Source organism: Aplysia californica, unplaced genomic scaffold (assembly GCF_000002075.1).
Source record: "Aplysia californica isolate F4 #8 unplaced genomic scaffold, AplCal3.0 scaffold00131, whole genome shotgun sequence".
Classification (NCBI taxonomy): Eukaryota; Metazoa; Mollusca; class Gastropoda; order Aplysiida; family Aplysiidae; genus Aplysia; species Aplysia californica.
The window spans coordinates 169,607-182,813 of NW_004797401.1; the positions used below are offsets into that span (position 1 = coordinate 169,607).

Sequence of the window (13,207 nt, forward strand, 5' to 3'; positions counted from 1 at the left end):
GTACTAAACGTATGACGCTTAATGACAGCATACCAATTTTCTGCACATAATATTGCCGTCTTCAGATACAAAAATAATAATAATAATAATTTTAAAAAACAAAAACAAACAAACTCAACAACAATGCTGTGACCATTTCACAATAAAATCAACACACTAACAGAAATTAAGTTTCACAGCCAGAAAAAGATAATTAAAAAATTAAGGAGACCCAACACCGTGACATTTTAAGCAAAAGCCTCACAACATCAAATCAGTATCTAAGGACTGTCTCTTTGACTTGGAAATAATATTTCATAAAAAAATCTGAATAGTGTAAAATTTTTGAAACAATAAACAATAATAACAATAAAGACTCAATATAGCACACATAAAATTCGCCATTTTGTCCCAAGTAAGTCATTTTGCTCGATGTTTCACAATATAAAGGTTATCATTTAGTTTGATTCTTTTTTTTTTAAAGATAAACTGAGGACAATCAAACCTATATAAAAGCAGACAGTATAGAATAGACAAAAATTCTTTCCAATGATTTACTCGATAAGTGTATGTAAAAATTTCCTTTGATTTAAGTTGTATGTTTCACCGCTTCTTGCCCTATTCATTCTTATGCAGCTGAACTCTTTAATCCTTTGATCATCAACAGCAGAGAATTACATATGACTGACATCCTGTGAACCTCACTACTACCTTTGATCAACTAAGAACTAGATCTATGTAAAATCGCATAAGATGAAGTCAATTATTATAGCATTTGGAAATTGTGATATTTTCAAAGGGTTTTTTTGGGGGGGGTTTCCAAATTCAAAAAGAAATTACCTCTGATGAAACCAGGTACTTTATTCTGTTGCTTTGATAGTTCTACATTCAAGAAAGAAAGATATCATTTTTATTTTTAAAAAGGCTCGCACCCTTTATAAGACACTTGTTACAATTAGGGCGGGGGGGGGGGGGGGGGGGGGGGGGGAGCCTTTCCTTTTCTGATGCTTCAAGAGGGCTCTGGATTTCTCCCTCATTTTTCTACAACACCCCAAAAGTTTTTCCCCATTCGCTCCTAGCAGAAATTAAACAAGTTCCAAAGAGTCAGTCATGAAGAAATTACTTTTGAAAGTAAACTATGTCTGCCTTACCATAGATTTGACCCCCACACATTAATCCCCAAAATATATTGATGATGAAGTTAAAAGTGTGAAACTATTAGTATTTTCAATGTTTGGATCAATAAGTACAAACATTTTGAATTGGAAAATTTTAACGTCGTCTATACCCTTTAAAACCTGTGTGTATTTTGGCAGGTTAGGTACATTTCACATTCATCCAATTAATGTAGGTGTGGAATGGGCATGTAAAAATGACATCTGTAATGGGATCATGAACGTGACAAAATGGGAAGCGATACTGACACACAGATCCCTTAGAGTTCAAAACATCACAATATTACTAAAAAGTAACACATTAGAAAAATTATTTATAACATTTTTCAGCATAATAAAATTGGATCTTTCTCATCATCATTAAACCGAATATGTCAGACAATAATATTTCATGTCCAGGGATGCAGCGATACAGGATCTGTGCACATTCATAACAGCATACATCGCACACATTGCTCAGCAGTCAAGAGAGACCACGATGACAGGTATATATATGAATATGAATGCATACCAATAGACAATATTTGTTATCAAATACCTGAATGCATACACAATACACATTTCTTGACCAAGCACTTCCTGGAATGATTCATTCAACAGTACTCAGCAAAGATCCTTCCTTGTTTTTGAAACACTTGACAACAATTTATCGTCAACAGTACAGAAAACACTGACAAATATTACTTCCCTGTTGGAGCATTAAAAACATATTTCATGCATCTAAAACAATTCATTTCTCTTTTTCTTTTCTTCAACAGTTCCCTTCTTCCAACACCACCTGACTGACAACCTGAAGCCACAGTCAGGGACTGCAGTAGACTCCATGAGAAAGATAAATCTATATAATATAGAGAATTTATATTGTAAAGTTTGAAAACATTTCTTATGAACACAGCCATCAGAAAAATCCTTGATGTGTAAACCAAGACCAACAAAAGTACTAGCAAACTTTAAGTAACTTAAAAAAAGTAAAGCCCAAAATCTCCTTGAAACTTTAAACACTACAAAATAAAATCGTTTTAACATTTCAGAAAATAACACCGTGTCAACATTTCAGAGACAAGCCTTCGGTTTCAATAGATATAATGAACACGACAAAAATTCTTCTTCAATTAAGAAACTGAAATGTTCTACGAACTAATCTTTAAAGTTGATCGTTTGATTGGAGTAACAAATTGAAAGGCAGCTCCTCACCAGGCCTTACTTAGATAGAAGTAAAACTAATTCCTAATTGGAAAATAGTTCTGCGGTGCCAAACTTTTACTCAATTGATAGCTGAAAATCAGTCAAATGAAATCATAGTTTGATAAGCTGGATTGGTTCAGTCATCAATGATTATTATGTAAGCAAAGGTCACAACCTTTAGTTATTCTTTTGTTATTGATGCAATAAAATATTACACTTGTGTGACCTATTCCACAGACAAAGCAATATGTTTGATTGACAGCCAGCTAGATAATGTTGAACAGTCAAGGTGGACTTGAAATTTAAAAAATTCGAAAAGACATTTTCTATCCATTTTATCCTTTAAGGATTCACTGACAAATATAATTTTAAAAACCCGCAAAAAAACCAGAATGTACCATTAATAAATATCCCGGAAACAAGATCATTTAGAGATCTAAAACAGCCTCTGGGGTAAACGTCCAGCTACTTTTAACATCAGCTTGACTGATCACACAACATGTGTCAAAAGACAAATTCTTTACTGTCGTGCTTACAGCCAACCGCAATTCAGAATATAATTGTAAGTTACTACTTTAAAAAGCACAGTAAATACTTGTGCTTTTTGCTTGCAAAAACTCCATTTCCAGACTGTATAAAAAGACAAAAATCAATGCTCCATACAAAACAAATCAACATCAGTCAGCCATCAGTCCAGGAAACCCCTTGGTCATACTGGTCAAGAACCCATTGTGAAAAACAACATGTGGACTTGTAACACACCCAAGACTCGATGATTACACAGATGTTTTAAAAAGATATCTGAAGAGCTGTGCCCTCCCCTCCAAAGCTCAAGATGACAAATATGCACAAATGTCACTTGCGGTATTTACAAAATAAGATACTGCACTCGCAGATGGTTTCTTTATACCCTCAAGTCTCTAAATCTGGAGACATTTCATTCCCCCTGTTTCTGCGTCAAGAAATAATGTTGTCTTTCTGGTAAGCTCTCTTATAAAAAAAATAAACATAAAATTTTATTTTTCGAGTCAAATTAATTATACAATTAATTTAAGCTGAACTTCCTTGCATTTCAAAAGAAAACAATGTTGAAGTAACAAATCTGTACTGAAAGATTTGACTAGATTTCCATGCCCAAAAAGAACTTGCGCTCCTTCAGTTACACTTACATCAACAGCAATAACGAGAACATAGATTACAGCAGTTTCAGGAGAAGATTGGGATTTAATCATATGTGCCACCAAAATAATAGCATTACATCTATAGCAACAGACACAAGGAGATAAAAATATGTACCTTCTTATCAATACTGTGTAAGATAGAAACACATTTTCAGTTGGGCATTAGATGTAAGTTTAACTTCAATTTAAAAGTATTGAATCAGCTAAAAAAAAGCAAAAAATTTTGTTTTCTCCCTCATCTTATTTTCCTTAATAAAACTGGCTTCTGATTACTTTACATGGACCCCCTCCCCTGCAAAAAGATCATCACTTTAAGGCACAAATGAAATTCAGTTAAACAATGACACGATAAAAACACTTGTATACTTCTGAAGAAATATCTTTCCATTTTGTGTATCGACCCTTATTAGAGAAACAACAGTATACCGGTATTGTCAAACAGTCTACTCATGCAATTAACCAAGATTGTATGGTGGCACCAAGCACATAAAATAGGACTGTCCAAGTTACATTATAATAAGTCCAAGCAAAAAGTTGGGAACATCTAAAACCTCTGGAACAGCAGGAAGAAAGTAGTATATACCACTTGTCACAAGGAGAGTGTCTGTACTATAATAAAATGTAACAAACCCTTCTTTAAAGCCACTAATGGGACAGCTATTTTTTTCAAGATAAACACGTACATAATGTTTTAAGTTTAATTTACGTAAGTTTACTTCTGAGATTCTTTAAACTCAAAAGACGATGTATTCCAGCACCCTACAACCCATTTCCCTCGTTTAAAAAAAAAAGGAAAAGATTTTTGAAAATGGAAAAAGAATAAATCCGTACAACCTAACCTTTCTAAACAATGCAAACAGCGTTAACAATTACAAAGCTTCCATTCAAAGCAACAACCATCTCCCAAACAGTAACCCATGTCAGGTAAAAACATAACATTCATTTATACACTACAACATGATCAACATATATTGTTTTCGTCATAACTGTACACGGCATTATAATACATATTTTAAAAAAACAACAAACGTATTACACAATAAGACACAGATGAACAACACAAAATTTGATATTTCCCAGATAGACGGACACAAAACTTAGGATATATATATATAACACTTATGTGAATGATACAAAGAGTAATGCATGACATAATATGAAAATATACATATGACAATATACCACTTAAGCAACAATCAGTTCCAATCATATATTGCACATTCCAGTACCTTGCCACTGAATGACAAAAAGGAGAAGACGGAGAAAAAAGGTAGAAATAGCACAAATGATTTTTTTTCAGCACCATCATTTCCCTTGGTGGGGTAGAGCAACAATAACAACTTAAAATACAAACAGGTACTAAACTGAACTTTATGTTTACCACAAAACTATGTTATGAAAATAATTAAGGACAGGATTATAAAAAAAGAAACCAAAAACCCACCACGAAAGAAAAGTATACACCCACGACTAAATAGAAAATATCCTTATTTTGACAAACAGACACAGAACCAGAAAGGACTTTGCCAATTAAAACATAGGAGAGAAACTACATATAAGATAAAAACTTTCACTTTATGTCTTTTCAGTGGCAAGGTCAACATTATCCATGTCTTGTAAGACAAAGTGATTTCAGGACAAAATCCTCTTTAAATTAAATAACAACAATAATAACAAAAAAACTCAAGACCGATTATACCAAAAGCATCAGTCAATCAGAAATAAAAGTCATACTATTCGATCTCTTTTGGAATGCATTAAGCTTGGCCATATATTGAAATAATACCTTACAGCTGCTATTCAGTCTTTATTCCCATCATTTTCATATATGGAATTTTTCTTCAATGACCACTTTTCTTCAAAAGAAGGAAAACGCAAGAAAAGACTGGGATCACTTCCTTTGAAACAAGAGGAAAAACGTTTCCTTAAAAAAAAATTAAAAAATAGGGAGCATATCAATCCTGCACCTCATCTACATTTGCACTGAATCCATATCCAATACAGCTGGTTCTAGAACAAAACAAACCTGTCGTCATCAGGGCAAATGGTCTATGATGGAAATCGTAATGACAATACATACACATTTTAAATCAACACAACAGGCCCTTATCCCTTCCCTTTTCCGAAGCAGCAAAGCATCTCAGGAGCCTTAATATGCATACTACCTGATCTACTTCTACATTATGTAAAACATGAACATACTTCACTGATTTCATTCGAGTCAATATTGGGTCCCACACAAAATTTTTGAGAAGTGCTTCCTTTTTTTGTCTGAACTTGATTTTGCATACAAACTTTAACGACAGATATTGGTTGAACTTTAAGGTCTCTCTATAAAAGTTTTCAGATGTTCATAACAAAAGAAAATATAGCACTGAATTACTATTACAGATCAATAACCAAAAAAATTGAAACACTGTCCTTTCTTCACATCACATCATCACTGAAAGAAAATCTTCCCTAAAAACAAACACACCATGGACATTTTGAATCTGACCTACCTTAATCTGAATCAAAGCATAATAAGAATATAATGACATTAATGACAAAATAATCTGGCACAAAAGGAGGATGGTAGCCTTCCGAACCATTTGAAAACAAGAAGGTACAAAAATTGCAAAATATCCTATTTACAAACTGCAAACTGTCGATTCAAATTTTAAGCAACCAAGTTAGAGTAACCAAGACTTAAAAGTAGTTTTCTAAAAACCCTGACTCCCTAAAATCATGAATTTTAAACTGAAACTGATCTATAAACAATTATCAAGCATACACTACAAGACACATCTTCATAAAATTTTCAACTCAAATTTCAAATGCTAGACAATTCCCCCAGAACTTTCTTTTCTTTCAGAAATAACTAAAACAACATACATAGAGACTCCACACAATTACCAGACAAACAAATAACTGTGGTAAGGACATAGTGATTTTGGCTCACACTGTGTACTTTGTAATATTGCAATGTTAGGTGGAAAAGAAGACTCGTTGTCATCCATGAAGTGAAACGCCTCCGCCTCTTGTTCCACTAAGCATGGCAGATCATAGTGGCGAGGAGATACAAGTGATATATGAATATGGCGATGCAGCAAACAGAATAAAGATTGGAAGTCCCTGTATCAAAATAAGTGTTGTTGCACTTGGTTTAAGTGATAGTTCAAGGCCTCATGATTGCAATTATGTAATATATTATGTAATGTTGACTGACAATGTCTGATTTTTTGCCTTATGTGTAATGTGTCAGTTCTTTGAATAGGAAGAAATCGCGTGGGTTTTTTCATCTCAGATGATCGCTGCTGCTACGACAAAGTCGAACTGGGCAACATTGCTTCCGACTTGACAACAATGGACCCATGCATTGGTGACACAACGTGAGGCTGTGTTAGTACACGAATGTCATTTCGGTGAGCAAACTGTTCCAGTGCATCACACTTGTTCCTTAAAGCATTCAACTCCATTTTAACGACATTATTCTCTCTTTGTAACCGATCAACCTCAGCACGCAGTTTGTCTTTCTCTGTTTCAAGCTCCTCTTTTTGGGAGATTCTCTTCTCTCGGCAGTTCGCGGCGTAGCCTCTGTTTTTAAGGGTTCGCCGTCGCTGTTTCAACTTTGTCACTTCATCTCTTGAAAGCCCTTTGAGGAGACGATTCAGTTCTTTTACTGATAGAGACACGAGGTCGTCATCGCTGATGGAAGAATGATTCGGAGTCAGAGGAGGGCTAGTGCTTGGTGCCCTAGCAGCTGCAGCGGCGGCCGTCAGCTCCTCTGACTTGACTTGGGATAAAAATATCTGAAATAAAAACAAAGATTTATTTAGATTCAATCCAAAAGAAGATATTTTTAAGGGAGACTATTATTTCCAAACTACTTGCCAAAAGTGCACCGATCAATGATGAGGAATACATCCTGTAATCTGTTGCACCTGTGGGAAATGGACATCATATTTCAAAAGTGCAAAACAGAAACAATGTCAAACAGCCTTGTCTCTAAACTACTGGGGAAAATACAAAGCGGTGAGAAACACTGATTTGATTAATAAACCACAACATTATAAACAGAAAATAAATTCGTTCAACAAACTTTTTAAAAAGAAAGAAAACAAATTTTAAAGCAAATTTGAAAACATCTCTGTGCAGTTTTACTCAATGTACTTAAAACATAATTTCGAGCGTGGATTTTTAAAAACACCCTTCAAGCAACAATACTTAATCGTACTGACTCAGCACAAATTTCACCTTTCCTCTTTAAAAAAAAGGATAAATGTACTGAATATTTGTTGAGTCTCTTTCAGTCTCAACCGGACTAAATCAATGGCAATGACATTTATCATTTCCAAGTACAAAACCTGCATTACAAATGTCTGTTAAAAAGTTATCATTCATTGTGAGTGTGTACAAAATGTGTATGTTTAGGAAAAGTATACAAAACTACAAAATTATTACACGCATATATACAGTATTAATGTCCATCTTGATACTTGTGTCACTGGGACAGGTAAGGCATGAAACAATAACAGGGCATAAGAAAACAGGCCAGAAAGGTCAATAAGGAAGCTATACCCTAAGAAAATATAGTAGATATTTCAAACTTTCGGCAAAGATTTAATCACATGATTAAAATAAACCGCAGCAACTGGCAACAAATGACCAAGAACAAGCTAGCGCATATATATGTGTTCTTACCTCCTGGTCATCCATGCCTGTGAGCGTATTTCTTATAGATCTATATAACTGAACACGCTATTAATAAACTACTATGAGTGTAAAACGGTAAAACGGTGTCACAATAAGTGATGTTTTGAGACAATAACAACAAAATAGCGTCCACGGAACAGAATGTGGACACCGACAGTATTAATGGTGTAGATCTAGTCTAGATTAGATCTACTACATAAAAGGTGATTTTTCTGGGTAGAATCCGTTATCACTTCACACACTGACACGCGACAAGATCTCGATTTAGTTTTGCTGAGTGTTACGTGTTTCTGTGGGAAGCAACAATGTGTGAGTACAATGGACGATGTATCATGAAAAACCAGTTATCTTAGATCACAAGAAAAAAATTGCGTTTCATAATGAATTCGGTTCAGCAAAATCAGCAAGGAAGAACTGAAACATGTTTTCCGTTCCGTATAAACTGAGATCTAGACCCAGTTTCCTCCAATCAAAGTGAGAGGTACCCACATTACGGCTACAAAACACTGTCGTGGACTATTTTTTGCTGATTCATCATGATTTTACAGCAAGATCAGTTTTGCCACCATGAACAAGCATTGGTTCATTTACCATATCGATTTTTTTTTTTCAAACTACCATTATATAACATGGTATTCATTGATATTATACGAAAATTGGGTGCAAAAGAAATAAAATACAAGAATTGAGACATTTTGTTATCTGACTTTGGGTCAATGTTTACGTTTTCTCTAACGAAAACAAGACACGCAACGAAATGCAATCTGCGCATGTCTGATCGACCTCGTTGTGACCCCGAGCAAAGCCCCGCCCCTTCGCGATGACGAAATGCGCCAGGCTCCAACGCCATGCGCAGCCCGCGAACGCTTTTTTTATTTGATGAAGTCAGCAACTAGACCCCAGTCTACACTGCGTGCGCAGTACTATTTTTAGACGTACTAAACAAAGACATGAGCAAGCAGATTATTTTGAAACTAGCGACGCCACGCACAGCAGAACAAAGAAACTGGTCGTCATGGACGAAGCTAAGCCGACACAACGGGATAATTTTACCGTGGGGCTTAAAACAACTTTGGAAAAATAACCAAATCATTAACTTTACACTATCGGGGTCGAATTCGAAGATAAAAAAAAAAACCAGCGCCATATCCGTGAAGCTACACACATGTTTTGAGCGGGGGAATGTCAAAATTTGGGGTGTGGTGCGAAAATCCTGGTTCTCATTCTGTCATTCTGTTTCACAATAGCCTACCCAATCTACTCAAATGTAATTCACGCAGAACAGTTAACGCCCTCGTGGTTCTTGGAGAAAAGAAACTCTTTTTTAAATTAATGAAAATAAAATATTTTTAAAAGTGATTTTTGGTAGGGCCTAGACGAGATGTAGAGAACTTACAAGTTACATTTTTAGAGAGAAAAAATATAGTCTGCATGACTATCACTCACGCGTAAACACGCCATATTCAACAAGAGCTGTCCGACCCTCGCCATGCTTCATAATAATGCCCTACTTAACACAATGTAGGTCATATCCAAAGCAAAGAAATTGGAATCACACCAATACACTGGGCTGTGGAGAATTATCCCAAGAAGAAATAGAAGAATCATTTGATCCCACTCAGGCAGAGAAAAATACATCACTACATGAAAAGTTGATTCCAAACTTAAGGAAAATGAAAAATAAAAAGTCATATGAGGAAAAAGTAATATTATGAACATGTACCTCCTTTCATTCTCCATTTTTTTGGTATTTATTTTTAAAGACAAAGAGAGAAGAAGAAAGGATGGAGGGGGTGGGAAGAGATGATCGGTGTCTATAAATTCACAAAGCTTTTTAAAACGACAGATGTGGGGGAGGGGGGAGGGGGGGGTCATCTTGGTTCAAACCTATACAGAATGTAACATGTTACACTTTCATACAATTCTTTCAAAGTGAGACAATTGAGGTTAAATTAAAAGTACACCTCTGGAAAGCCTGTCGCTCATAGTTGGACAAGTGCCTAAATTCTCTACAAGTGAGTAAATAATGAAAGCAGCACTTCATATCAAACCTGTATCAAATACTGCTTTTACCAGTAGACTCAAAAGATTAAAAACCATTCGCAAGATTGAAGACTCAAAGATTGAAAAACTGTGAGAATATTTCTTGACATTATCTTTCACCTGATTCAAAAGGTGGACATGTGAAGCCCTCATCAACATACAACCCCAAGAATTACACAAAAGAGAGAAGAATGAGCTATAAATGGGAGAAAAAAGAGTGAGCCCAATTCAGGCCCTTTCTGTACCTTGAGAAATAGTCTATCAAGCAAGAAGAAGAGTGAGCTCAACTCATGTCCTTTCTCTCTTCTTGTACCTTGAGAAATGTTTCGATCTGCCATTATAATAACCTGAATTCATCTGCTGTAACATACTACGTTTAAATTAAATCTGATTCAAAACTTACACACTTAATGAAAATATAGATGTAAACATATTTATTTAAACATTATAAACGCGCGCTCATATGACCTTAGCAGTTGCGAGCGCCGTAAAACCTTATACTATACATACAAACATTATAAAGATGATTTGTATAGCCTTGTTCTCAAAAGCCAGGTCTATACTTTTTCTTTCAGGTCTATGGCATGAATATAGAGATTCTATTTTTAAAAACATATATATATATATATATCTTCACTTGAAAAGAAGCCATGGAGAAATAACAATATCAGAATGTGTGTGTATTAAATCAGTTTCATGCACAAATGGACCACTGACTGACCCAGGAAAGTAGGCTATTTATTTTATTTAATTGCCAATGTGTGTGAAATTTCAGCCAGATGTAAGTGAACATTTACACTAATAGTCATTAACTAATCTAGTCATTATTTTTTAGATGAACAGATCTAGATTATACACACTGAAAACAATTACCAAAGATTGATATTCATGAATGGGATTCCCGTGAAAATTCGTAGATTCTAGATCTAGATTGTTATCATTTAATGATGATGAGCTCATCGAAGTTCATGGTAAACAGGAAGAAGTTCAAATTCAGGTCCTTGTAAAATGTACACACCCCTGGACCCAACGCGGAATGGGAGTTTGAAATCTGAGGTGGGGGGAGGGGTATATATTGGATGGTGGTAGGGCCTATAAATATAAATTTGTAGATCTAGATCTAGTTATATAACATGCCTTTCTTGACGATGACACCCATTCCCATAGACTATTGAGGCCTTATTGGTCATACAACAAAACAACTGATCGGAATCCCGAGTCCGCAATCCCTTTATTTTATCACAGCTTCTAGTAGTCTACTTATATATTCTTATGACCCAATTCAAACCGTTTGTATGTTATTATAATTCAATTCACAGAATAAAGGAAGAACTGTTATTTAAAAGAATAGGAGAACATGAAAGTTGGGAATCAAATGTTCAGAACAGCCACGTTCACATGCTAGAGTTTCATTGCCCTCAACGGCGCTCATAACGGATCTCGGATCTATCTATTTTAGCTTGGGCGACCGAGGCCAGCAGGCCGCGTGGTATGCTTCAGACAACATGGGCTGATCCCGATCAGGATATGAGAATGAACCACAAACACAACCCATAAGAATGCTGATAACCAACAAAAATGTCGGAACTTTAATTAACAAAGCTATTCATTAATTTGAACATGAAGCAATAATACGACAATATTCAAGACATGATGATGATAAGTCATTGAATCGAAAACGTAAACAAAGCCAGTTGTGGGAAAATTCGATTCGTCCAATGACACAGAGATTTTACCCCTCACGAGGTCAGGCGACCTACTTTATTCTCAAACGTTACAATATTCCTTTATACAACCAAACGTTCCCCCAAGATCAACATAAACGGGAAAGTTAAGATATTTCAAATTTAAAACAAAAGGGATGAGAATCAAAACCCCTACATTTTCATCTTACATAATGGCTACCTCAACATTTGGGAGCTGCGCAGTTCCCATTCATCTAGCTGGGATCTACCCTCGTGTTGTAAACAGAACGTAAACAAAGACCATGGTAGGGTTCGTCAAAATGAATTCGAGAAAGATTTGAAGAAAACAAAGGTTTTCCTTACCTTTTTACTCATATTCCACACACTGTCTCAAGTATAAATCACTGTATGTATCCCACTCGAAAAACAAATTGAAATACTTTGAAATTCACAGATGTAGCCACGGAGGTGGTCGCTAAGTTTACTAACAGCATCAGAAATTACGTAGTTTACGCAAATCACTTCGGCTGTAGCTTCGTATGAGTTCGCGCGAGACGTGCCGATGTGATGACTCAGCAAAGCACGCTGTGACCACAATAAACCGTCGACCTAGCGGGTTTCTTTGTTGTTGCAGAGCGCCTAGTAACTTTGGGTACAGCAACGCTTCACTAGCAGAGTGGGAGAGGCGAGATCTTGTTTTAGGATTGCGACACACGTTCGAGCACAGATTGAAGTCTATCCTAGTTACGATTTTCTCCTTCACCCTAACGATAAAGAAAAAAATTAGAAGCATTTATTTATCGAACGCTCAATACTGACAGGGCCGAAGACATGAAAGACGGAGTATTGATTTCAACTTTAATGCTCAGTATGTTTATATGACTCATCGTTATCCCGCCAGAGAATAAAGATAGGCCTCCTCTTTGTTGCATCAGCGTGTCTACAATCGAATTTCATTGATAATAACCTCAAGACAAAGAGTTAAGGTTTAAGAACAAATGCACTCCCCTCCCCCTTTTTTTCAAAAAAGAAAGAAATTAGCAGGAAAAAAAATTAGAAAGGGAAATAAAAATAGAATTAAGATAACGACTACAATTATGATAAAAATATTATCACAGTACATACATCTCTTTGTCACCGTTTCCCCTCTTCCGCCTCTCAAAGTCACACACAATAATAACAGACCTTTCAAGCAAAAACTTTTTTTTTATTCCCCCCCCTCTCTCTCTCTCTCTTTTCTCTCTCTCTCTCTCTCTCTCTCTCT

The 13,207-nt window shown here is 35.6% G+C and overlaps 1 protein-coding gene across 2 annotated transcripts; it reads right to left on the minus strand.

The window, feature by feature from the left end:
- Positions 1-1,899: 1,899 nt before the first annotated feature.
- Positions 1,900-12,503, minus strand: LOC101851728 (transcription factor MafF). 2 transcript variants are annotated; one of them, XM_005096533.3, is made up of 2 exons: positions 12,307-12,503; positions 1,900-7,311 (listed from the first exon to the last, which is right to left on the minus strand). In XM_005096533.3, the coding sequence occupies exons 1-2, from the start codon at positions 12,316-12,318 to the stop codon at positions 6,820-6,822; spliced, it is 504 nt and encodes a 167-aa protein (XP_005096590.1). In that variant the 5' UTR covers positions 12,319-12,503; the 3' UTR covers positions 1,900-6,819. The 2 variants fall into 2 exon arrangements, with proteins under 2 accessions (XP_005096590.1, XP_005096589.1); XM_005096532.3 differs by lacking the exon at positions 12,307-12,503 and adding an exon at positions 8,204-9,142.
- Positions 12,504-13,207: the final 704 nt, after the last annotated feature.